This window comes from Zeugodacus cucurbitae, chromosome 4 (assembly GCF_028554725.1).
Source record: "Zeugodacus cucurbitae isolate PBARC_wt_2022May chromosome 4, idZeuCucr1.2, whole genome shotgun sequence".
NCBI lineage: Eukaryota > Metazoa > Arthropoda > Insecta > Diptera > Tephritidae > Zeugodacus > Zeugodacus cucurbitae.
In genome coordinates, this window is record NC_071669.1 from 68,334,570 (window position 1) to 68,360,797 (window position 26,228).

The window sequence follows — 26,228 nt, forward strand, 5'->3', positions numbered from 1 at the left end:
TACCAGAACGCAGTGATATTCAAACTGTCGATTGTTTGAAGGCAAAGCAAGCTAGTTCTCTCATATTTTTTAGCTCATTACATATTTATTAATACAGAAGATGACAGTTTAAATGCCTACTTCTAATAAATTTCAATTCAATTTTAAAATATGCAATTTTGATATTCAGAGTTTTTACATTCTAATATCCACTTCAGTGATTTCATACTGGTTTTGAGCTAATTTACGACTTAATGTACTTAATGGCTCTTAAATTTTTTAATGTCACAATAAATTTAATGCCAGTAGTACCTCTTGAAATTTTAAAGGACATAAGTACAAGTACTTGAGTGAAGGACTGGAAGTTAGGGGTGGTTGGCATTTAGAGTTTAAGAGCGGTGTTTCACAGTGCAGTACAACATTCTCAAACCACTTGAAAGAACCATTCTCCTTAAGTGGTGCTCAATTAAACGCGGGAGGTATTCATTTAAAATAAATAAATATATGATATTTAATAAGAGGTAAATTATTACTTGCCGTATATTAATACTTAAGCGAGCCATTTAATAGCTGAAGTGATAGTGAGTGCAAACTAAAGACATTTTATATTATTCGTGCTATCAAAATTTAAATCAAAGTCAAGGAGCATATTTGGAAAGTCTCAGTCTTGCTGATAATCCGAAATATGTTATCTCTCTTTTCTTGTATTCTCAAGCAAGACACACTTATATAACATCTGCCTATATCTACTAACCTTAGTAACCTTCAGCATCTTCTTTCTAGGTTTCTAATTGAATAAGTCTAAAGAGGGATGCTATGTTTCTTCACAGTGCTGTTCATTTTTTATAGCTCGAAACTCCCTTAAGCAAGAGAAAGAACTTCCCTGTCCCCATACGGTAATGGTCTGGTAGCTTCTTGTAAAGAAGCATACCGAACCTGTGTCCATTTAATATCTCCTGTAATGTTCACAACAAACAGATACTTTCCTGTAGCTGAGCTACCTATTAAGAACCTTATATAGGCATCCCTAAATCATATTGCAGACATCCGAGCTATATTGGGATCTTCAGATTTGATTTTGGGTTCCTTTGAGGCAATATGGGAAATGTCTTGTCCTGCTTATGATGGTACGATACGGTCCTTTTGGGCCCGTGCTATTCTGAGCTTGTAGATTTCAAAAGTTCTAAATGTATAGATTAGGATATGTTATTATCTATGGCTGTTGTGCATCTTTGATTTTCGGATTTTCGTACATAATTTCAAAACAAATTAAATTATCATCGATATTATAACGTTTATATTCTTTTATTTCTTTTAACTTTTTTCGAATTTCGCTTACTTCTATGTACAATATATTGTAAATTGCTATTTAATATAAATATCTTCTTAAGCTAGTTATCTTTGTATTCAATTAACATTTTCGTTTCTACTTATAAATTTAATAACACGAACGCTTAAATCTACTTAATTAAATTCGTTGCTCTTTAACGCTGTATTATTACCAACACAAGCACTCTGCACGAGTATTACACGAAAAAGCTTTAATTTCTATTTACATTACACCCACAATACTCTTTAATACTTGCGGCCAGACAGGGCATTACACCTTTAAGAATCTCGTACTTCCCTTTCGCCGCCTTGTCGGCGCCATTTGAATGCTCTGTACGCTCGACTTTTAGTATTCATTCGCTTCGCACTGCCAATCTTGCAATAAACCCAAAATTTGCAACGACTCATACGTATCGAAATCATCAGCGTAACGCAGGGACCGCAGTGTCCGCGCGCCAACATCGAATGCCTCGCTGGCGGCCCACTTGCCGCTTACGGCGTACGCCTTGTTGCTCTTGCTCGCGTACTCTCGCGGCAATGCTAAAGTCAGCGGCAATTGTTCCGCCATAACGGAATGATGCGTGACCAATGCCTTTAACGATGTAAATTGCTTCTTGGCGCCTTTCAGCTTGTAATGGTTGTCCGCCAGCGACACGACGACGAAATGTTTCACCTTCGTTTCGACGCGCAGGCACAGCTCGTAGCTGCGTGATTTGCGGCGTAGCAGAAAGCTGCCGGGTGGCGACTGCTGGAGGCGCTCAAGCGCGGCTTTGGTGGTGATGCGCGGTTGATACCAACTGCTGGCGAGCAATTCGGCCTCCTCGCCGCCATCGTCGGAGTTGCGGTTGTGACGTGACTTTTGCTTTTGTTGCTTTTGTTTTTGCTGTCGTTTGCGTTGTTTCGTCGGGCTCGATTTTTCGCTGATCAACTGACAGCAATCGGAGATGCCAGCATCCGAATCTTCAGCGACATGTTGGTAATCAGCGTCCGCCGCGTCCCAGCCGCCGTCCACATCCTCATCCTCTTCCGGTTCTGTGGTGGAATCTGTGTACTGGGTGATGTTTTGCCAGCAATTCAACGAGAGCATCGATTTTTGCGGACTAATCGATTTTTGTGGTGTACTCCCTTGTTTCTGTTGTTGTTGTACGTTGCATGCATATTGTTGTTGTTGTGGCACAACTTCCTCGATGTCACTCTCCAATGGACAAGTACACTGACTGCTGCAATCACTGGCATCCTCCTCATCGGCGTTGTACGAGGAATCTAACATGTCAACCTGCATTAGTGGAAAGAGAGGGAGAGGAAGAAAGAGAGTTCGTGAGTAAGCTATAAAAAGATTAGAAATCCGAAAATGTTGCAGCTTTGCTTAGTGCGCTGCAAGCCAACTCACCTCATCATAATCACTGGTGACGTCCTCCTCCGTGTCGCTTTTGCAAAGTGTTGCTGCCATTTGCGCTGCTCGCTGCTGTTGCTCTTGTTGTTGCCCATGTCGTTGCTGAAAGAGTTTCCGACGCAAAAAGTCCTTCATGCAATCGTATACTTTTGGTCTTTTGCCCGCACTAACGAGCAACTCTCGATCTCCGCCCGCAGCACCCCAGGCGTGCTGCTGTTGTTGCAACTCACCGCGCGTCTGCGGCATCTGCATCGACACATTGCCCACCAGCGTCAGCCGACTGTAATAGCCCGAAGTGTTGGTGGTGGTGTTGTAGGAGCAGGAGTGTGAGCACGAATTGGATTTTTGTGATGATGAAGACGTTGACAAGTGAGTGACACAGTCAGCATTTGTTGCAACCGGCATTGTTGCTATTGTTGTGTGTTTTTCTTCTGTTGTCAACACCGGCATTGTGTTGTTGCCGTTGTTGCTGTTGTTGGTGGCTGGCAAAAACTTGCTGCTCCATTGTTGATATTTGCGCAATGCCAGGTCTATGCTGCGACTAGTCATCGTTGTTGCAGCCGTTGTTGTTGTTGTCGCTGCGGTTGCAACTGCAGGCGTTGCTGTGATTTCGATGCTGCTGGCGTTGCAAGCGTAAGCCGGATATAATTCAGCGTACGCTGGACAATTTGCGCCAAATTGCTGTTGTGGCTGGAAGCAAGTGAGAGAAAAAATACCGTTAAAATTTTCCGTTTGTTGCAAACTTTTGTAGTATTTTAGTGTTACAAACATTTCTTTTAATGGGTTCGCATTTGTAGTTGTGGGCAATTCACCGAAATCGCGCAGAAAATTACCAATTAGTGGGAGAATTCTTTGAGTGCTTGCCAAATGTGGCGGCGAAACAAATTAAGACATGCTTTAAAGTGGCTTTAAATTGCTGATGAAGTAAGATTCGAGGCAAAATTGTTCAATTTAAGGTAGAAGGGTTGGATTTTTTCATAATAAGCTGAGTGAACTTGTAGAGATTAAGAAAAAGGTTTTTGGTTTTTGGTTTTCTAAGGATTCTAACACTATTCACAAATTAAATTAATTCTTTAGTATGATCTCCTAAATGTCTTAAAGGGAGATACATATGTACTTATGTATATGGATATACTCTAGAAGCGGTATTTTTCACCAGTGATGTTTTTAGTTCAGAACCACACCTTAGAGCCAAAACGCTTTGGAACTATTGTAATAGATTCCCCTCGGTCAGTAACTATATGCTTCATACACTTGGGTTATTGTGGTCTTGTGGTTATTATTTGGGAATACAAAAGAATCCACCGAGGGAACCTTCTTTATCTAACGCTTCGTTCATGTTCTGTTCCCCTTAGTCGCCCACCTTGCCACTGCCTTCATAAATCATTGTAATAATATCCATTATAAAATAGCAAATAATTTGGTACATGATCATTCCCTTCTCACAACAAATAGCCATGAATTTGTAAGTTCTTTTATAAGTTATAATGTCTCAAAGACACTACTGTTTGTCATGCATGACTTGAAAGAAATCCACACATTTATTGAACGTGTGCTCTTCAATGATAAATTGTCGCAATTTCAATACCTACATGGTCTATATAGTACAAGTACTTTTACAAAAAAATTCGCAGTATTCGCAATGGGTACTCGTAGCAAGAAAGAAAGACTGCCGCACGTCTATCAAAGCAAGCAACACCTACTTTTTTCGTAGAAGTATTACCAGTAGTTCACAGGAAATGCCAGTTTGAAGTACGTGTCTAGATGTCGCCTATGTGATCTGGTGTAAGACCATTCAACTCACCTCCATGCGTGTGTTTCTACGTGCTCAACCTTTGATTTCACACAAGAGGCGAGTTTTGTCAACAAACCCCGCTGTGTCTACTAAGTAGCCGTATTTAAGAGCAACTCTCTTCGGTCACGCCTATCTTTTTTTTGCATTGAGAGTAGCAAATTTATTGGCGCTAAACTGAGAACGGAAACTAACCGATATGCCACCGTGGTAGTTTCTGAGGAAATTATTGAATTAATAGTGGCGGCTTTGATGACTGATCTTACATGTCTGTTACTAAGAATGATTAGAGTGAGTCTACCTATAATTGAAAAAAAAAAATATGTTTTGATTTTTTTACTGAATAATTTCGACAAAGTACCTTTAATTAAATAATTTATTTAAAATAAAGGATTTTCCAGAATTAATAATATTTCTTCTGGGAAAACCAAAATATAGAACCTAACTATCCGGACTTGGTATTTTGCCATTTAATCTTTCCCTAAATGTATACATTAACGAGAGAAAAGTTCGAAATTGTAGATCGTTGCCTACATTTAGGAGTGCTCTTTAATTTAGCAAAGTCACACCTAAACCTAAAGTTGAAATAAAAAAATATATATATTTAGCCTTTCGAAGTATAAATCACGTCAAAATTTAAAATTCTCTTAGTCTACAAGTATTCACAAACATATATATAAACACATTTTATTAAATTCATAAATATTTTCAACAACATCACCTCCTCCATACTGAGTATAAAACAACAGTGTTGGCACTAAAGGATAATCACATTATAGTGGCTTCAAAAGGATTGTCATGTGGACTACTACAAACATGTTTTTACATTTTTTTCCTCTATGTGTTTGTGTGCCACATGTTTGCATTATGACTTTGCTTTATGCGCGCATATGTTGCACATTGATTTATTTACTTTATCCTACTACAAGAAATAAAAATAAAACAATAACAGCAGTTTTATCAAGCAAAAAAAAAAAATGCCGTTAAATCTCTTTAGTGCACAGTAACATAATGTTTGTTGGAAAAAAGGACCTTCGCCCATACGTTGCAGTTGCTGCGGCATATTTGCGCTTTTATATTTACACTTATCTACGTTTTTTGCTGACTTTGCTTTACCACCATTTCGTCGCTTGTTTATTTCATTACATTTCATATTTTTACACAAAACTCATTTTTGGCATTTAACTTATCATTGTCATCAGTTTTTTGTGGGCTCAAGCGCTTAGGGTACCTCGAACAAAAACAACAACACATTTGCAACTCTGTTGTTCCTCCATTATTTGCACTACTTATTCGGCAGTTACTCCAAACATATTTTCCTCATTTTTTTGCAGTGTCACTTTGGGCGTTGATTTTCAACTTAAATAAAGGCGAGCGAAGCGAAAGGGATTTTCTGACTCAGTGTAAATGACGGTGAGTACAAATACAATAGCATACTTATGAGTGTATATGTGTACTTACAACAACAAAAAATAATAATGTTTTTGTGTACAACTGTAATGGAACAGCAGGATATAATAACTTGTATGTGTGTGTACTCCTATGAAGTGTTGGGATTTAGTGCACGAAATAGTGAAAGGACTTTTGGGAATTACAAAAAGTCAGTGCGAGAAAATTGAAAAAAAAAGAAAATCAAAAGTGAGTTGCCTAAAAAGAGAATGGCAACAGAAATCTAAATACCAAGAAAATATTTGGGAAAAGTGTGCTACTGAGCGTAAGGATTACAGCTGACTATAGCGTTAAGATTAGTTGGCTTTGTACGGTATCTTTTTTTGGGACTTTTGTTTATTGCTTTGTTACCAAAATGGGTTGGGTTGCTTTACTTATATGGAAAGTATATGAAAATATGATGTGATGAATAACAAAATAAATTAAAAATTTCGGAATAAAGTGTGGATCCTCTTTGGGAATACAAAACGCCTGAAATCCTTTTAGGAAACACATATCTGGATTAATGAAATTGAGATTAAATATTTGAAAGTCCTATATGAGTTTCTCTTACTCCGTAAACTCAAAAATTTTAATTGCCTTTTTATAGCATTTAACCACAAATTCTAGTTAATTGTGAGCGTTTTAATATTAAACTCGAGTTTATTGTCAACTGTAGTGTTTAACCTTAAACTCGAGGTAATTAAATATTTTTTGTTTAAACTCTAGCTTATTGACCATTTTTGTTTTTAACCATTTATTGTCAACTGTAGTGTTTAACCTTAAACTCGAGGTAATTAAATATTTTTTGTTTAAACTCTAGCTCATTGACCATTTTTGTTTTTAATCAAATTCTAGTTAATTGTCAACTGTAGTGTTTAACCCTTAACTCGAGTTTATTAAATATTTTTTGTTTTAAGCACACATTCGAGTTTATGGTCAACTGTAGTGTTTAACCTTAAACTCGAGTTTATTAAAAATGTTGTGTTTAAATTTTAATTCATTAACCATTTTAGTTTTTAATCACAAATTCTAGTTTATGGTCAACTGTAGTGTTTAACCTTAAACTCGAGTTAATTAAATATTTTTTGTTTAAACTCTCGCTCATTAACCATTTTACATTTTAAAGCACAAATTCTAGTTTATTGTCAACTTTAGTATTTAACCTTAAACTTGATTTTATAATTGCTTACAGTTCTGTCCATATTTGTTTCTATTTAATTTATTCCAGTTTCTTATTCGATTCACCACTATCCTAACTTGGGCGAATTGATAACAGAAAACGATAATAATAATCATCAAAAAATAGTAAAGATTCCTTTTGAATGGCGAAAAGCCACTAATTATTTGTGGCGCATTCATTTATGAGTGAGTAAAACTGAAAGTAAATCTTAAGTCCATTTGAATCTCCAAACCATAAAACCCGAGTTTTCATTAAGCACATCAAAAGGCACATCATACGCTTTCACAACAGACATTTCCACTTGATAGACAAAAGATGCAAACAGACAACTGAAGCTCTGCAAGTCCTGAAAATAGTTAAATGAGAAACGGGAAAGGGTACTCGACTAGTGGCTCATCAAAGAATAGTGTAGACAATGCAATGTCTGAAAGGGTGGTGTGAAAGGGAAGCAGACTGACGATGTGCCAATAGTAACACACATATATTATAAACATATTTATTTAACTATATACACTTATACTATATATGAATGCATATCAAACTGGTAAAGCAGTCGAGCGCATAGACGGAAAAATGGCAAAATAATGAGCGCACAATGGCAAAGGATACTACAAATTTACAGTACACACAGCAGCTGATATACCCACATACATGCAGACTCATGTATTTGCCATTTTTACAATTTCCATACAATCATCAATGCCGTCTCGCCGCTTATGTTCTATATATTGTATATGTGCTTGTGTTCAGGTACTTGAACTTCCTGCATTGAGCGTCGCTCATCAATACGATTCGATTTCAATTGTCTGCCGTTGAATGGTTTGGTGGTTTATTGGCAAACTGACGCGTCATGCCAAATGGCTTGGCAGGCATTCATCATAACTGTGTATTACTTATAAGCATGTGTACGTCACATGTCCGTCCGCCCATCAGTCAACAGCACTGACAGCTAATGCGTTCGCTGTGGCTGTCTCGCAAAAGCTAGAAGAAAAAAATGCTTAACACAATTGTTCTGCTTTTTTAAATGTCCGTTATGCTGTATGCTTCCTTACATAACCTTATTGAAATATGGCATATTCATAAATATTATATGGAAGTGTGCGCTCGTCAGCATCTGTGTGCGCGCTGTGGCTTGTCAGTGTCTGGATCGATTGTGTGGCAACTGTTTTTGATGAACTCGTATGCACAAACGTTTTGATGAACCTCCTGCAGAGATTGTCTGTTGCAGGAGTAGGGATTTATGTGAGAAGTGGGGAATGAAATATGGTTTGCCTATATGTATGTACTTAACGTAGATATAGAATTACGTATTAAAATTAATTTATAGTAGAAGACGTTAGATTTTTATACGATTTTTAGATAGAGCCTGTTACGACCCTACCGAAAACTGTTAGTTTCGAATCGTTTCTTTTTTCTCATAATCTCTAAGAGTACATCAATTTCGATATTTGATGTTTTTGTTCAAATTTCTTTGTTGAAATACATGATCGAAAAAATTCTGACTGGAAATTTCTATAAAAACTTTTCGGGATCCCGAAATTTCGAATTATAAACATGCATTTATTACAACTTCACTTCTTTATTTGAAGCTTAAGATGCATTTTTTTTTAATTTCGGAACTGTCATTTCCCAAAATTTCGGGATCGGCATAACGCTAACCAAATTATTGCTTAAAATACAAAAATATGGTTTTGTTACAAATCGAACAAATTTTTTTGCTCAAATGTCTTACAGAATGCCTAGAAATTCCAATAATAAAATTTTCGGGATCCCGAAATTTCGGGATTGGTAATACTTTCATATATTTTCAACTTTACTTCTTTACGTGAAGCTATAAGTTTAGATTTTGAATTTCGGGACTGTAATTTATGAATCCCGAAATTTCGGGATCGGCATTACGTTAACCAAATTATTGCTTAAATTACAAATATATGTTTTTGCTACAAATCGAACAAATTTCTTTGCTCAAATATCTTACAGAGTGCATATAAATTCCAATTATAAAATTTTCGGGATCCCGAAATTTCGGGATTTGTAATTCTTGCATTTATTTTCAACTTAATTTCTTTATTTGATGTTAGAAGTGTAAATTTTTCATTTCGGGACTGTCATTTATGAATCCCGAAATTTCGGGATTATCATTAAGCTGCCCAAATTTTTGCTTAACAGATTAAAATGCGTTTTTGTCACAAACTGTAAACTTTTTTCAGCAGTTTGTGCAGTCAAGCGGATATTCCTCGAACTATTCTGCTTAGTTGTCGTACATAATACAAATTCAGTATATAGGCATCTTCCTACGTATATCACATTAACGCTTAAGTACTTTGCTAACCGAATACACATATGCATTTATTGTTAAATGAAGCATGCAAATAAGTATTCGCTATACCTTTCAACAGATTTCCCAAGCACTGTTACAACACATACAATTATACACATGCTTACGCCTTAAACTGCACTTTAATTAATGCACCCCAAGTAGAATAAAATGTGTAAAGCGCTCATTACACGCCCATTTGTTGCAATAAAATGACGAAATTTTATATTCTATGCAGTAACGGCTTCCTGTCGACGAAGAAAGCAATGCGCGCTCTTAATACAGTGAGTGGGAAAAGTGTGTAGGCCCATATGTGGGATTTGTATTTAGGTCTGTATGTAAGTTCGAGCACGCTGCAGAGCAATAAATAAGATAGCTGCGCACCTTTTGTAGATAAAAGCAGCAAAAGCCGTCCCTCCTAACACACACGCACTCGCTGGTAGAAAAGGGTAATGCTTTTATCCTTTGAATTTTTTTATGACACAAATAATGAAAAGAAAAAGTACTTTGGTGCCCAATAAACGTATTATAATACAATGGCAGCACATTTTCTTCTATTTTACGGCGTTTGTGTGCGTGTTAAGCCGCGCATAGGCACGCATTACGTTGCGCATGCGCAGTCGAAATTCATAAGTAGACGGCAAAAGGTGTTAGCCGTGGCCATAAAAAATACAAAATTAGTTTAGAAACACCTTTTTCCAAATGCATTAAACGCATTTAAAGAATCTACAACTATTTTTGGCGTTATTATGCCGTGTTGGTTGGACTTTTTTGAAGAATATATATTTTTTTTATTTATGTGTTAGAGGTGGTACTATAGAGCTCTACCATTTATTTGTGCTGTTGAAAGCAGTAGAGCCAGCGTTGAAAGCAGCTGAAGTGCATCTAACAAATAAGTTGGTAAGGAATATACAATAGAAGTAGCAGTTGAATGAGAGCAATGAATCGGCAATAAATGCGTTTCCTTCTTGTGTAAATAGTATTCTGAAGAATCTCTAATGCAATTATAATGATACTACAACAACAACAATAGTGCTGCATGATCCTCACTACAACCATGCATCTCTTATAAAGGTAGCGAAGGTGCGCATGCGCAGCACAAAAAATACCAACAAACACATATAAATTTGTCTGCAGGCAATCAGCATCCACATTCAAGAAAAAACAACAACAACAATAATTGGATAACTATTATTTCAGCCACGAATTTATGCGCGAGGTGTTAAATATTTCAACTGTTCCCTTTGTTACATTGTTGTTGTCCGCTGACAACAGAAAGTGTAACAAAAGATGCATTTTCATGCCACCGAACAGCCAAAGCATATGCGCATGATATGCATGCGTATTTATTTTCAATTAATGCAACAACAACAAAACCTTATTGTATAAATGGATTTAAGTGGTTTGAAATGATTAGTTGGCCTGCTAGAGAAGTGGCTAGAGGGCTTCAAAATGACTGTTCAGAAGGTCAGCGATGTGTTGGTGTATTATTTTCACAAGTGTGTGTGTGTTTTGATGTTTTAATGAAATTTGTATTTTCACATATGCCTCTCTGTACATGTGTATGTGTGTGTATAAACTATAACATATGAGCCTTAGCATGAATGGTAACAATAGCACAATTTCAATGGCATAAAATCGTAAGAAAAATGACTTTCTTTGTTGTTGTTCACTATCAAGTAGTTATGTATGAAGGAAAAATGTGTATAAATTTTAAGCCTACAGTCAAACAACTGTTACAACATAAATCTGTTTATGCTTTGTTTGCGCCCTTGAAAACCTAAAAGGATGAGAAGTGGTAGAAGAAGCAGAAGCAGAGTAGAGAAATGCAACCAAAACAAAGCGTACACATGTCAAGATGTGTTATAAATGCCAAAGCATATGTTCTTTTTGTTACGCAGAATTTTTATTTAAGGTGTGAAATTGATTTATTTACTGAAATGCATGGACATATGATTTGTAATTTATTTATTGAATTTTTTTTTTGTTTATTTTGTGGTCATGCTAGACATATGGTTTGAAGAAGAATAGTGTGATTAGTCTTATTTTTGAAGGGTTTTAATTGGAAAAAATGAGCGGGTTCCAGAAGCTCGAAAAAAAATGTTACAAAAATTATTAAATTAAATTTAAATACGAACAATAATTTTTTGTTATAATATAAAAAAAAAACTAAAAAAAATATTTTTTAAACTGAAATTATTAATTTTTAAAATAAAATAATTTTTTAAATTTAAAATTTACATACAATTTTTAACAAAGACGCAATAGAAAATAAAAAATATTGCATTTCAAATAAATTTAACATTAAAAAAATATTTGGTTAATTAAAATAATTAATTCTTCTAATTAAATTAATTATTTCTTTAAATTATAATTTTTGTAATTTACACAGTTTAAAGTAAATTTTTTTTAATTAAAATATATATTTTTTAATTACAAAGTTATTTAATTACTTTTTTAAACACCTTCGCAATTTAAAAATAATTTTTACTAAAAATAAATTTAACATATTTATGAAATAGAATTAAATAAAAAAATATTTTGAAATTAAAATAATTAATTTTTATAACTAAATTATATTATTTTTTTTCAGTATATATTTTTTAAATTAAAGTAAATTATTTATAAAAGAAAAATATTTAATGAAATTAAAATGTTTTTAAATACCTTTTTAACCCTGGACGGTCATCCTTTTTTTTGTACATTAACGTCATCCTTCGTCAATATGACGACGACTTATTTCAAATACATTATCAGCAGGGTGTGAGTCGAAATAATGAACGCGTTTTATTTTTTTTATTTATTTATTTCATTATTAATAAATACAAGTCAAAAATAAAAAGGAAAATTTTATTCTTTTAACTTAAAATTAATAATTCACAGTCTTCTAAAAACATATTTACAGTGAAAATAAAATAGTTCGTAGTCATTTTGACGAAGGATGACCGTCTAGGGTTAAACACATCCGCAATTTTATGTTATTTTTAATTTGAAATCTACTTTTTGTTAATTTTACTAGAATTATTACAATATGTTAAAATAGCTTAATTCGACAAAAAACAAAATGATGTTTTTTTTAATAACAGAAAGTTTGAGTTTAAACTTCATCACCATTTCATCATAATTCGAAGCAACCAGCTTTAGATTATCATCTAAAACCAAAAAGAAGATCGAGTCACGAAAATTTAGTTGATAAACTCAAATTGTCTCCACTACGTTAAATCGACTTAAGCTTTTTTAATAAACCAACACAAGTATACACCCAAACATATACAAATCTGGCGCCACACTGTCACATATTGCTCACCATTTAGTCACATTTAAAATTAACAACACCTTTTAAATAAAAAAACTTCAAGCTAAAAATAAATTTCCGCTCCAATTGTTTAAAAAGCTTTTAATAAAACAGCCGCAGCTATTAAATAATTGCCAGCAATTAATTTCATAATATAAAATAGCAATGCAACGAGGGTGGCAAAGCGACAAACATAGCAGAATAACATAGAAACACATGATACAACTATGAATGCGTCCTATTAGTTCACAAAAAAAAGTTGAAACAGCAAAAAAGTATGTTCGAATTTTTTATAGATCTCTTTTCCATGCACTCCTTACTATGACACATGTGTTTTCCATGTCGCTAAAAGCCGCTTTAATGCCACGCCAGCAAATGGTAGGGAGAAGCATTTAACTGCGGCGTACTCGGCAATGCTTTAAGCCCGCTATGCGACAGCAGTGATTGTCACCGAAGGGGGGCAAAACAGAGTGCTATGTCATGGCAGAAGGTAAAAAGTTTAACGGGACATATACACACATGTATGTGTTCTCTTGCAAGGGCACGAAATCAGCACCATTTGTACGCAATTGATCTCTGCTAATACCAGCGGCTATATCAACAAAAGCGAAATGGCAGCGGGAAGAGTCAGCGCAGCAAATGCACGTCATATAAAGCCTTGGCGCCGTGTTCTAAGCACCAGTAACTGCTAGAAACAATAAAGCAGCTACCGTCTGTTGGCAAGAGTAGAGAAAATGTAGATCTAACCTACTAACCACTTTGCTACCGACGCGCCCATACGATAGCGCACAACCGTATTTCATATGAATCCTTTGAGCTAATACCTTTTTGACTTCTGCACAGATGTTTTCCTTGCAACTTGTCAACCCTCCTGGTTTTAATTTTATTTATTTTTTTTAATTGTTGCCATTCCTTGCTGTTGTGACATAAAATTTTTTTTTTGAAAACATTTCAACTTCTATTCCATAAGGTATCAGCCTGTGGTTTGCCTGATTTTTAAGTACCCACCAACCCCTTGTTTAAACAACTCGGCAATGCAATGCAATTGGCTTCATTATTAGCACTCAATACTCGTGCAACGACTGCCAACCACAATGCAAAAAAAGTAGGTGTGTACGAAACATTTAAAATGAAAATTGTGAGGGTTGTTCTGCAGTGAAGTACGCAATAATGCGTTGAGAACAGTTGAAGAGGCTTGCCACTCAAACAGCTGGTGTCTTTTGAAATTAATTCGATTGTTTGGAAAGAAAGAATCTTTAGTTATGAAAAAGAAATTAAACAAACCGAAACAACTGTTGTAAATAGCGCTGTGATTGTTGGTGTTGTTGTTTTATTGCATGTGTTTAGAAAATATAAATGCGAAAAATTCTTACTTTGGTTGTAACCGGAAAACGTAGTCGAGATTTAGGCAGATGTTGATTGCTTTTTTATAAAATTGTTGGAGTTAAAAACAGGAGGTTTTCCTCTTTTAAAAGTCAGAGAAACTATTTTCTTTTTTATTAAAAAATTTATATGAAAACATATGTTGTGATTTTTTTATCAAGGAAAAAAATATGTTGCCTACCTTTAGGGTATTGTTAAATTATTAAATATAAATATAAATGCGAAAATGTTCTTACTTCGGTTGTAAGCGGAAAACGTAGTCGAGCTTTAGGCAGATGTTGATTACTTTTTTAATAAAACTATCAGAGGTAAGGAGCAAGAGATTTCTGTCTTTTGAAAATCAGAGAAACTATTTTCTTTTTTATAAAAAAAATTTGTATGAAAACACATATTGTGATATTTTATCAAGGAAAAAAATATGTTGCCTACCTTTAGGGTGTTATTAAATTATTTTTGAGAGATGTATATACTAAAAGGCAATATAAAATTAATGCTGCCTCTTCTTATGAAACTATTTTAAGCCAATCTCATAATTTTTCATTCACAGAACACTTATCTTCTCAAGGAATCCTCTCTGAATTAAAAAAAAACATAAAAATTTGTTTTTTACAATTCTAAAAATATATTCTTCAGACGTAGGTATATTTTATTTCCAAATGCGTTTCAAAAACGCTCCACTTTTTATTTCAAATGAGACTGGTGTAAATAAATATTCGAAAAAATAATAAAAATCGAGAGTACTTAGAAAACGAAGCATACATTTCGGAGCGCAGATCCTAATTGTTGTTTATAGTATAATTATCTAACTTTAAATAAAGGATAACGAGTGTTTAGAGCACTTTTAGTTTAGTTACGGTCAATTCAAATAATTTTAATTTTTCAAAGATTATATCTTATGGATGACCTCAGTTGACTTCTTAAGAAAAAATTAAAAATTTTCAATATGAGGGTTGATTTTGAGTGAAATACATTCGAAATTTGTTTAAATAAAGATTTACAAATCTCTGATATTTGGGTATTTTAAGAATGCCTAATTTACTTTACTAAATGCAGCTATGATATATTTTATTAGAAACATATCTCTCTGCTACTTCTGCACTTAGACACATCTGAGAATAGATACTTCATATATAGGTATATCTGTTAGCAGTAGTATGTGCCACTACATATTTGCTAGTGTCTGTCGGCATCATTAAAGTCACGATAATCAACAGATTTCATTTCCAGTTGACACTTTTATAGACACAGCCAACACCCACAAGCGCTTTGTTTACGCATATAAATAAATATAAAATACGAAACTTACTATATACTCCACTATACATATGTTCACACTCTGCGACTTGTGGCCATTTTTTCACAGTCCATTAAAAACTTGAGGCTGCCCCTCAACACAATCACACTGCTTCATACACACATTCTGATATCTCACACACAGTCATTGAAAAAAGAAATCACTTCTGATATGCTTTTGCTTTGCGCCCTTTGTTGTTGTTATATTATTTTAGAATCTACATATGTTAAGCAGCATTTAAAATCAAAGTTTATGACACATTTGCCTGCGCACAACTGTGACTGACTTATAAAACAATATTAAAATGCCACAAAATAGACGATAAGTAATGTCAGCGACAGCACAAAAGCTCTGCGCGAGTCGCACGCACACACAGACACTGCAACTAATTTCGTTGAGCTCATGAATTATAGCGAATATCAAGCGTATTTTGTTGGTGCCAGGGGGCGGCAGCGTAGATTTACATGTCAAAAAGCATGGCGAATGAGTTATGTGCGGCGCACACACACACACACACACATAGATATATTATGCTTATGCGAACAATGCTGGAGATATAGTGTATGCAGTAGAAGGGTTTATACTAGCACAAGCAATAATAAATGTATGTGTGTGTGCGCCCCCAAAATTTAGTTGCTTTTGTAATGCCTTCATTTTTTATTTGATTGAAAAAACTATTGCGCGCATATTAAATAATTCAGCAGCAACTCTACAGCACACACACACTCAAACACTCACAAGCACTTAGTTCATGGTGTCATAAAAGTTTTATGATATGCCTTTTCACGCCTTTCATCACCCATTTCCTTTCAAGTTCTTTTTAATATCGTATGCTCTTAGCTTTTACTTGTGCTTTTTGTTGGCTGCTTGTGGTTATACGCTGATTTTGGGAATTTAATCAAAGTCGCACACACACACACAAACAAATGTTGTTGCCTCAGTACTTTTGTTGTAGCATAGTTTACCCACAGCGTTTTGGTTTGCTGCTCCTTCACTAAATAAATTCTAAATTCTCAAATCAAATTTTATTAGTCATAAAATGCTTTGCTGCATCACAATTAGTTAAAGTTTCACATATGAAATCCCTAACAGCAACAGCTGCCAGTGCGATCGCCACTCCAATGCACTTTACAAAGTGGCTCATAAAAAATCCTTCGAGCGCATAAAGCGGGCCAAATACAATCAAATTTGTTGTTGCTGTCTTGTAAGTTTGCTCATGGCTTTAAAGAAATTTCGTGTGTTTTAGTGCATTTTGAAAAGTTGATTTGCATAAATATGGGTCATTATGGCTGTAAAAGAAATGTGTTCGATTTTGATTGCTTGACTTTTGATAGCTTCATTACAAGCGCTTATGGATTTTTATTGTTTTTTTTACGGTACAAATTTAATGTGTTATGCATAGAAAATAACACTATTTACTATTTTAATATTAAAAGTAGCATGCGATTTCATAACCAACCTTTAGTTCGAGCGAGTTCCCAAACTACTTTGTGACTGGTCCAAATGGTACTAGTTACTTTTAAATTGCGAAATTGGAATGAAACTATATATATTTATGCAGATTTAGTTTAATCAACAAACATAAGTTGTAATACTTGCTTTAATAATTGTTAATAATTGGTTCCAAAACTACTTTTTGACTGGTTCAAAAGTAACTAGTCGCTTTTAAGTTGCAAATAATTGTTAAATTTAAAAATAAGTTTTAAAATTTGCTAAGAACCTATTTACGGACTAGTTCCAAAACTACTTTCTAACTGCACCAAAAGTAACTAGTTGTTTTAAATTGCAAATAATAGTTAAATTTCAAATGCTTTCCCTTCAAAGCTAGATAATACTAATATCGTCTACCGCATAAGCTCATACACACACATACATTTGTAGTTAGGCATGCATTTTTAACTCATATCACTTGCTTTATTGTTTGGCTCCGTCGCCTGTCAATGGCTCTGTGTAAGCACAATGCTATTCAATTTTGCAAAATCCACACGGAAGCCATATGAGACAATATTCAAATAGACGACAGCAATATATCGATACGATTGTCTGAATTGTGGCAGGAAATTGTGAATAGACAGAAAAAAGCAAACACTAAACAATGCGAAATGCAAAACAGCGCTTGCAACATAGACATAAGCCGATATGGTGCGGTTATAGTGTTTGAGGGAGGTGGGCGAAAGGGGACTGTTATTATCTATTGCATTGTGGCGTTGAAACATGCAAAAGTTAATGCATTTGCTTAGATATCGCGAAGCTTAGAAACTTTCTATGCAAGTGGGACAGCTTGTCTCTCTTTGGAAATAAGTTAAACTGCATGGAGAATGGTTGCATTGTAACGGTATGTTCAATAATTCATTACAAAAGGTTGACATGGCGTATTCAGGTGTAATGGGTAGGAAATTGTTGAACATGATGCTGGAAAAGGCTTTAAGACTAAAAGGAGCTTTTTTGAGAAAAATGTTTTGCTATTGAGTCTTTCAGATTTTGGTTTGAACATATCATCTCATCTTCTACTTCAAATGTATTAGAATGATTGAGCGAATATGTATGTATTTTTGGGGAAAATTTTCACCTCAATGAATTTTATAGAACTCTAAAAGGTCATCCTTGCTATTTATAGTGTCCCACAAACTCCCACATATATATCAAAGATAATTTCAATCTTTCCGTTTTATATATTTTGTGTCACGTTTTTCATGTTTTCCACAATTTCCTTGAAGTTTTCCACGTATCGCAACATGTTAAGTGCCATGTCAATGAAATCTAGCGTGAGCACAAAACTTGAGTACCCATGCTGGGTCTTGACATGGCGAGCGCAAATGCAACGAAATACAATTTAGTATGCGCTATAGTTCACTGAAAATCAATAGAATTACTTTATATTGGCATATGCTTCTCTGTATGTGTGTTTGCTAGCTTGTGTGCCTTTAAAGCCTTTCCGCGCGAGAGATTCTGTTGCAACAGTGTCTACTTGTTACTTCGCCATGTTTTTCGATGTTCTTTCTTCGGTTTGTCTTTTCGCTTGACAGTCTACAAGCGCGCCTTTTGCTTGTTCACAACAACAACAACAAACAACAAGTTAACATTTACAACTGTCTCCAGCTTAAGCTTAAGGCTTTAAATGGGTGTTAGAAATTTTATTTGCTGTAAAGTCGGAGTGTCTTAAGTTTATGCTTATGTCTGCTATGGATCTATGGTTGTCACTGCTGTCTGTTTTAAGTCTGGCATTAGGCGAGGCTCACTTTCAGGCGCTGGTTTTGAGTTGAGTGCGTGAAGAGTGTTTCATATAATATTTCTTGACGTAGTAAACACGCTTGAAGTGTTTAAGTAGGCAAAAATATTGTTAATTTATATATTCAGATTTGAACTTTGACCTTTCTTATAAGTTTTTATCAAATTATTTATTATTTCAATTAAAAATCGGTGTAGATTAGACTTCTCTTAGGCCTATTTTTAATTGTGATAAATATTTGAGTTATAATTTCCCTCAGCTCTTCTATGCCCAAACCAGCCACACGCCCATTTGTTGACAATAAATTTAGCTCCCAACGAGTATACGCTTCAGTGGTGCGTTTCAGTAGTACCCCGTTCTAAAATTAAAAAGGGCACGTGCCCAGCTTAACTTCTCAGTAACTCACCGAGTGTATTTGCTACATCCAACATTGCCGTGGTGTTGATGCTAATGCAACACCATAAATGCATTCACCGCTCTGCGTTTGGAACAATGCAGTTGCTTTGAAGATTAATGCGTCTCATTGGCAGAGCGTCTTAACGCAATTAATTTTAATCAATTTACGATTTCTTTTGCACCATTGTGTTAAGTAAGCAGTCAAAGTCAAAGAAGTGCATTCTTCTAGCGCGCGCACGCACAAGGCAAAAGAGTAGGTGTAGAAAGCAACCAAAATAGAGTGAAGTAAATGTAGAAAGGTCGAAAGCAGCATTAAAGGAAGCCCTACACACATATACACACTCATAAAATACAAATTTATAATAACTTTAAATACGTGTGTGCGCTCACGACCATCATTGCCCTCTCGACTCCACGCGCTTTTAGAATTCTAAGTTTGCTTGTGTGTGTCTATATATGTGCTCTAACACATTCATACGCCAGTGTCGGCCACATTAAATGCTTAGTTGAGAATTTTGCTTTGCTGTCATCTTTACATATGTCGTACAAGCTGTTTGATGTGCATCCTGTTGCATGCCCCAAAACTCCAGTCGGCACAATTAATCACTGCCCTTGAAAATTTTTTATGTCGAAAATAGCAGGCGGCAGTATGTAAATAATTTTTCTTCGTGCAACGCATAGTTTTTTTGTTTTTGCTTCTTCAAAAATCTGCTTTATGCCAGACCGTGCTGCGCAGAGTGCATTAAAGCTGTTTGTCTGGAATTTTTATTGCTGCGTAGAGTGATATGTGTGCGTGGGGAATTATGGTTGAAGGTGGCATGGTTGTAGCTTTTTTATGCCTTCTTTATTTTTGAATCTACACATACATGTAAGTGTATATGTATGTATGATGGTAGACATTTCTTTTAGTAGAAAAAAACATTTTTTAAACAAAAAAAAAATAATTTTTAATTTAAAGACTAAACTAAAAAAAATATAAAAAATGTTTTTTAAACAAAAAAAAAAAATAAATAATTTTTAGTTTGAAGACTAAACTAAAAAAAAAATAAAAAAAAAAGTTTTTTAACTTAAGAGAAAATTATTTTTTTTTCAAATTAAAGTTTAAATTTTTTTTGAATACAAAATAACATATTTTTAAAACAAATTTAAATTTATTTATTTTAAATTAAAAATTATTTATTTTTTTTATTTAAAAAATATTTTTTTAATTAAAATTTTTTTTATTTTTTCTAATTAAAAAATTTTTAATAATTAACAAAAAAAAATTATTTTTAATTTAAAGACTAAACTAAAAAAAATATAAAAAATATTTTTTAAATAAAAAAAAATAAATAATTTTTAATTTAAAGACTAAACTAAAAAAAAATAAAAAAAAAGTTTTTTAACTTAAGAGAAAATTATTTTTTTTGTCAAATTAAAGTTTAAATTTTTTTTGAATACAAAATAACATATTTTTAAAACAAAGTTAAATTTATTTATTTTAAATTAAAAATTATTTATTTTTTTATTTAAAAAATATTTTTTTTTAATTTAAAATTTTTTTATTTTTTCCTATTTAAAAATTTTTAATTTAAAGACTAAACTAAAAAATATATAAAAAATATTTTTTAAACAAAAAAAAAATAAATAATTTTTAATTTAAAGACTAAACTAAAAAAAAAAAATAAAAAAAAAGTTTTTTAACTAAAGAGAAAATTTTTTTTTTTGTCAAATTAAAGTTTAAATTTTTTTTGAATACAAAATAACATATTTTTAAAACAAAGTTAAATTTATTTATTTTAAATTAAAAATTATTTATTTTTTTATTTAAAAAATATTTTTTTTTAATTTAAAATTTTTTTATTTTTTCCTATTTAAAAATTTTTATTTTAAAGACTAAACTGAAAAAAATATAAAAATGTTTTTTAAACAAAAAAAAAAAAATAAATAATTTGTAATTTAAAGACTAAACTAAAAAGAATATAAAAAATGTTTTTTAACTTAACAGAAAATTATATATATTTTTTTTTCAAATTAACATATTTTTTAAAACAAATTTAAATTTATTTATTTTAAATTAAAAATTATTTATTTTTTTTATTTAAAATTTTTTTTTTGGTAATTTAAATTGTTTTATTTTTTTCTAATTTAAAATTTTTTAATACATTTTTTTTAAATAAATAAAAAAAATATTTTAAAATAAAAAATAAATCAATTTCGAAAAAATAATATATTTAATTTCTTTTCACTTATATATACATTTTTTTAATAATATTTTTTATATATTATATATACATATTTTTTCTATTTTTGTTTTGAATTAACCAGCAACAATTCAAAATTAAGTTAATTATATCTATTTTTTTTTTATTCTTCAACTTCTCTTTCTATGAAAAATATATATAGAAATAGTTTTTTATTTTTACTTTCAGTCACGCTCCCTACTTTGCCTTTAATTATCCAACAATAAAAGCACTCCATCACCACTTCCAAACATTGCCGCCCTTTTCAGCCCCATTTCGCTCATTCATCTTGCTCATATTCAATATTTGTCTACGAAGAAAGGCTGCTGCTGCTAGCCTTGGAGCTATTTTTGAGAGACCTCTACGCTTTAATTGCAGGCAGTTGTGCTACTTGTACTATTTATTAGCGGTTGCTTAAGTGCAATCAGTATTAAAAGTAAGCGCAACAACAACAACAAAGCGGCATAGAATGATAATTGTAGAAAATGATGAAGATTCTATAATAAAAAGCATAAAGTAACAACAACAACAATAAGCGTCTCATCCCGCGCATATTTATTAGTTTCACTTAGGCTTGCCGCCGCATCACCGCAACAACAGCAACTGCAAGCGCGCCACACAATGAGTTTGTAGCTGCTGCCGTGAAGAGACGAGAGGCGTCGCTGTTGCTTGTAGTTTTTTTGAAACAGCATTCACTTATAATTTCTTTTAGCTAGTCATAACTGTCTGCAATTATCATTAGACTCAGTTGGAAAAAGTTCTTCATCATCATCAGCATTCCAGACTTCTCATTCATTCTGTGGCACTTGAAGCGCTTAGCCGACTGCAACTATAAACTTTGCTTGCAAAGTATGCTTTATCGGTTCTTGTGGCATGCAACGCGGCGTCGTGTGTGTCATTGTATTCAAATCGTCTGTCTGTCCTTTAGTTTTATTCGTTTTTTTGTTCCACTCGGTAGTTTGTTTGTGGCGTCTAGTCACAACTGTTTGTCTAAGGCACCGTCTGCTCTGGGCTTCGAGTGTTTACCATCTCTTAATTGGTGTTTGATTGTAATCTCTCACACACACAGTCACAGCTATAAATTTGTAGGAGTTTATTCGACAGATTGCTAAAACAATGCATAGCTCAACTCAACTCATAAATGCCACACACGCCAACATGCCAGTCTTCTAAAGGCACTCCGTTGGCCTGTCAACCATCCTAATCTTTGTTTACTCCTTCAATTGCTTAGCCTGCTGCTCTTATCAAAAAGTCGCGTTCACCCTCACACTGCTTTAAGCCGCGCTCCCTTCTTCTGTTGGCCTTTCAAGCATCTAATTCTTTTGTTTATTCGAAATTTGTTCCAGCATTGTTTTCAACACTTGCTGTGGCTCCAATATGCCATTTGGTCGCTGCGCTATCAAAGTCAATTTTCGGTTATCTTGTTTTCTTTTTATTTCCTTTGCACACTATTTACTCTTGAGTTGTGTTCTTTATCTGCTTGCTCTAATTGAAATACAACGTTTTTTTTCTATTTCATATCCAAACAAGTGCGCTCTTGAAATCTTCTAAGTGCCAGTAATAAACATGTCAAAGGCCAACTGTTGTCTGACACAACTTTGGGGGTAACGAAATAAAAATCGAAAGACACACAAATTATAATCCAAAGAGATGTTAATTTTAATCAGTTACTCTGCTTATGAATAGCGTCTGAGTTCAAGGGTTGTCCACCACATGTTTTATAAGAAAAGTCCCAAAGATTACCTGCTTAGTTCTAGGTAATTAAGAGTTGCTATAAAACAACCGTTAGTTAATCAACGGCTATACTGGTGGACATATGGAAAGACAGATTTGATTAGAGATTGGCTGGCACATTTCGGTACAGTTAGAACAGCCTTTGTAGAGCGATGAACATGTTTCAAGGATAGATCGTTGAGGGATTTGTATCCCATAAGACTAGAGTTTATGAAATATACGGTTGAAAGTCCAGGGATTGAGGCATCCTCAACTTTTGCGCTATTCGAAGTAAGAGAAAATTTCGAGATCCGGCAGAAAGGCTCCTTAGTATCTTAAAACCTTAGAAAATTTGTAGGATATTTTCACCTCGAAATCCTTACTCTCATCATATATGTATATGATAGATAAAAGCTCTACTCTCGAAAGCAAGAGTCCATCGTTTGAGTCCATCAATTATACTAAAGCCATAAATAAATACTCGACACAAATATTGACTTATGAGTGCCCTTAAACACAAATGAATACAAAAACAACTCTGTTTATTTATTGTAATCATAAGTGTAGTAAAATTAAAATTTTTTATTGATTAGCTCTTGAGAGCACTTCGAAGAAGATTATTATAGCTCGAGTATGCATAATTGGTTCTTGGTAATGCATACCATTGTTGTTGGATTCACAGTAAAAAGCGATAAATCACAGTTTAATATTTATATTTTTATTTATTTCCGCATTAAATCGAAAGACACTTTTACGATCGCTTGCTACTTAAGGCGACTGAGACAAAGTCAACAACAGTTGGTTGTGGCTGAGCTGATAAGCGAAATGAGCTAAAGCTGAAACAGAAACTGAAACAGTAGCATTATCACACACACACACATACACTTCCATATCAGGGTAATACAATACAGTTTATTTTATATTTATATTTGTAAATATAATGCGGTTTATGCACTTCTGGCACCAAGTGGGTAATCAATCATTATCGCCAAACGCGCACAGTCTAAATTAGAACAAATGTTTGACTTTACTTGCGGTTGCCTTTGTTTTGTTGTTTCAAAGTGAGTCTGTGTGTGTGTGTTTTGTTCACAAAAAATTTTCAACGGCGTAACATAATCGAATGGCAAATATTTACAGTTTGACTGGCGATAAGCAGCTGAGAAAATTAAATCTCCGCTCAAGTTATAGCATTATGGGGAAGGGAAGAAAGAGAGTAGTGTTTGATATAAATAAGTGTTGACTTTAAGAAAAGTGGCACTGAATTTGAAGTTGAGTTCTGGCGTGGAAAATGATATAAATCTGTGGAAATAATTGATTTCTGTGGTAAATGAAGGCAAGAAAGATTATTGATTGCTTTGTCTTAATGCCACAACTGCGTCTATTGCTAATCTGTCTTTCCAAAAATCATATACTGAAATATTAGTTCATTATTATTTCGAATGATATTTTCAAAGCTAAGATTAAATTTTGTGACGTCACTTTAGCTCCCTTTAGAAGCAGGAAGATTCCGGAAAAAAAGAAAGAAATCATTTATGAGCAAAACTATCCAAATTTTTAAGGTATTTAATGGTCGAGACATGTTTTTGCCTGATGAAGACAATATTGTAAAACCGTGGTGGCCCGAATTGGACAATTTCTTACTATTCCAACATAAGTACATATTTTCTAAGAGATTTCTTTACTGAAATCAAACGATAAGATAAGACCTTTCATTACTGGCTGGTAATACTTTTTCTAAACTTATGGATTGTCGAAAATATTGGAAGAATAATACAGAATATCAATTTCCATCCATGAATAGAAGCAGCAAATAGATCGTTTGCATCTCTTATAAAACTCTTTAAGTCCAAACTAATCAACAGACCATGCAAACTAGCCTTGTATAAAACCATAGTAAGACCAGTATTGTGCTATGGAGCTGAAACATGGAAAATAAGCGAAAAGGACAAAACAAAATTGATGACCTTTGGAAGAAAAGTTCACCGATTCCGCAGTCAGTATTGGACCTGACGAATGGAGTTAAGATGGAATAGCGAACTTGACTAGCTAATTGAAGGCGAAAACGTGGTGTGATTTATCAAAACACAACGAATAAGATGGCTAGGACATATTACAAGAATGGATGATTCAAGGTATTCAATGCGAAAGCATACATCGGCAGAGCTAGACGAAGGCCAAGAACAAGGTGTAAGGACGAATTAAACGAAGATCTGAAGAAGCTCAGATTAGAAAACTGGAAAGAGAACGCAAAAGACAGCACGCCAAAGCTCACAGAGAGCTGTAGAGCCAAAGGATGAAGATGATTTCCATTACAGCTTGTAAGACGACTCTTTGTAATTTAGAAGTTACTAATATGAAGGCGCCTTAGCTGATTTTTGAAGCAGCTCTTAAGCTTGTTTACTTTAAATTTTCCTATATATTATTCTTATAACTTGTATCAACAGAACTTTTTCGTCCTTTTCATTACCTTATTATTTTTCCAGCCACCGGTTGTTTGTGTATCCTTTGTATTATCCTCTGCAGCTTCGTCACTACCGACAAAGCGATTATACTGAAATAGGCGTCCCATATTCCGCATGATTTCAGATTTATGATATTTTTATATTTTTGAAACAACTATTTATTTTTAATTCACCTCAATTTTGGAATTTTTGATTTATTTTAGTATTTTTCTGAATGCTTTGCTCTTACACTCCTTGACTTGTTTGCATACAATTCTTATTTTTTCACTTATTTTATAATTTTTCAAATAATTTCGCATACATATATATTCACACTAATAAATCAGTAACAAGTATAACTGCACTTTTGCATGATTCCACAAGTAAATCACCACACTTTCGGTGTCGAAATATTTTCATACAATTTAATGTTTACGTTTCACCGCACGAATTTCGACTACTTATTTTCGGGTTTTTCGTAAAATTTCCAATCGTCACGAGACGCGCGCCACTGAAATTTCCAACGAGCGATCGCCGCAACGTGCACACCAGCAATGATTCAATGAGACGGGCGCACTTTGTTGTAAGTTGTTGATGTTGATGCCGCTGTCAAGTCAATGGAGTCAGCGGAGATGGTGGCATAGTGGTGGTGGTGCGGCTGCCATAGTGAGTAAATGACGTTGTTTTGAGTGCTGATGATATGCGCTGCTGTTGTTGTTGTTGCTGCTGTTGCTCTTGCTGATAATTAAGTTCGACTCCTGTTGGAAACTCAAAGCAGAATAGTCGAAAAAAGAAAGAAATCAAATAAAAGCAGAAATGAGTAAAAAACAACAA

At 33.7% G+C, this 26,228-nt stretch overlaps 1 protein-coding gene across 2 annotated transcripts; it reads right to left on the reverse strand.

Annotated features, from left to right (window-relative positions):
- Positions 1–1,259: 1,259 nt before the first annotated feature.
- On the reverse strand, positions 1,260–25,973 carry LOC105213956 (uncharacterized). 2 transcript variants are annotated; one of them, XM_011187085.3, is made up of 3 exons: positions 25,421–25,973; positions 2,699–3,391; positions 1,260–2,584 (listed from the first exon to the last, which is right to left on the reverse strand). In XM_011187085.3, exons 1-3 carry the CDS (start codon positions 25,529–25,531, stop codon positions 1,655–1,657), a joined length of 1,734 nt encoding a protein of 577 aa, XP_011185387.1. In that variant the 5' UTR covers positions 25,532–25,973; the 3' UTR covers positions 1,260–1,654. The 2 variants fall into 2 exon arrangements, with proteins under 2 accessions (XP_011185387.1, XP_054085224.1); XM_054229249.1 differs by lacking the exon at positions 25,421–25,973 and adding an exon at positions 4,506–4,731.
- Between the last annotated feature and the right edge of the window lie 255 nt (positions 25,974–26,228).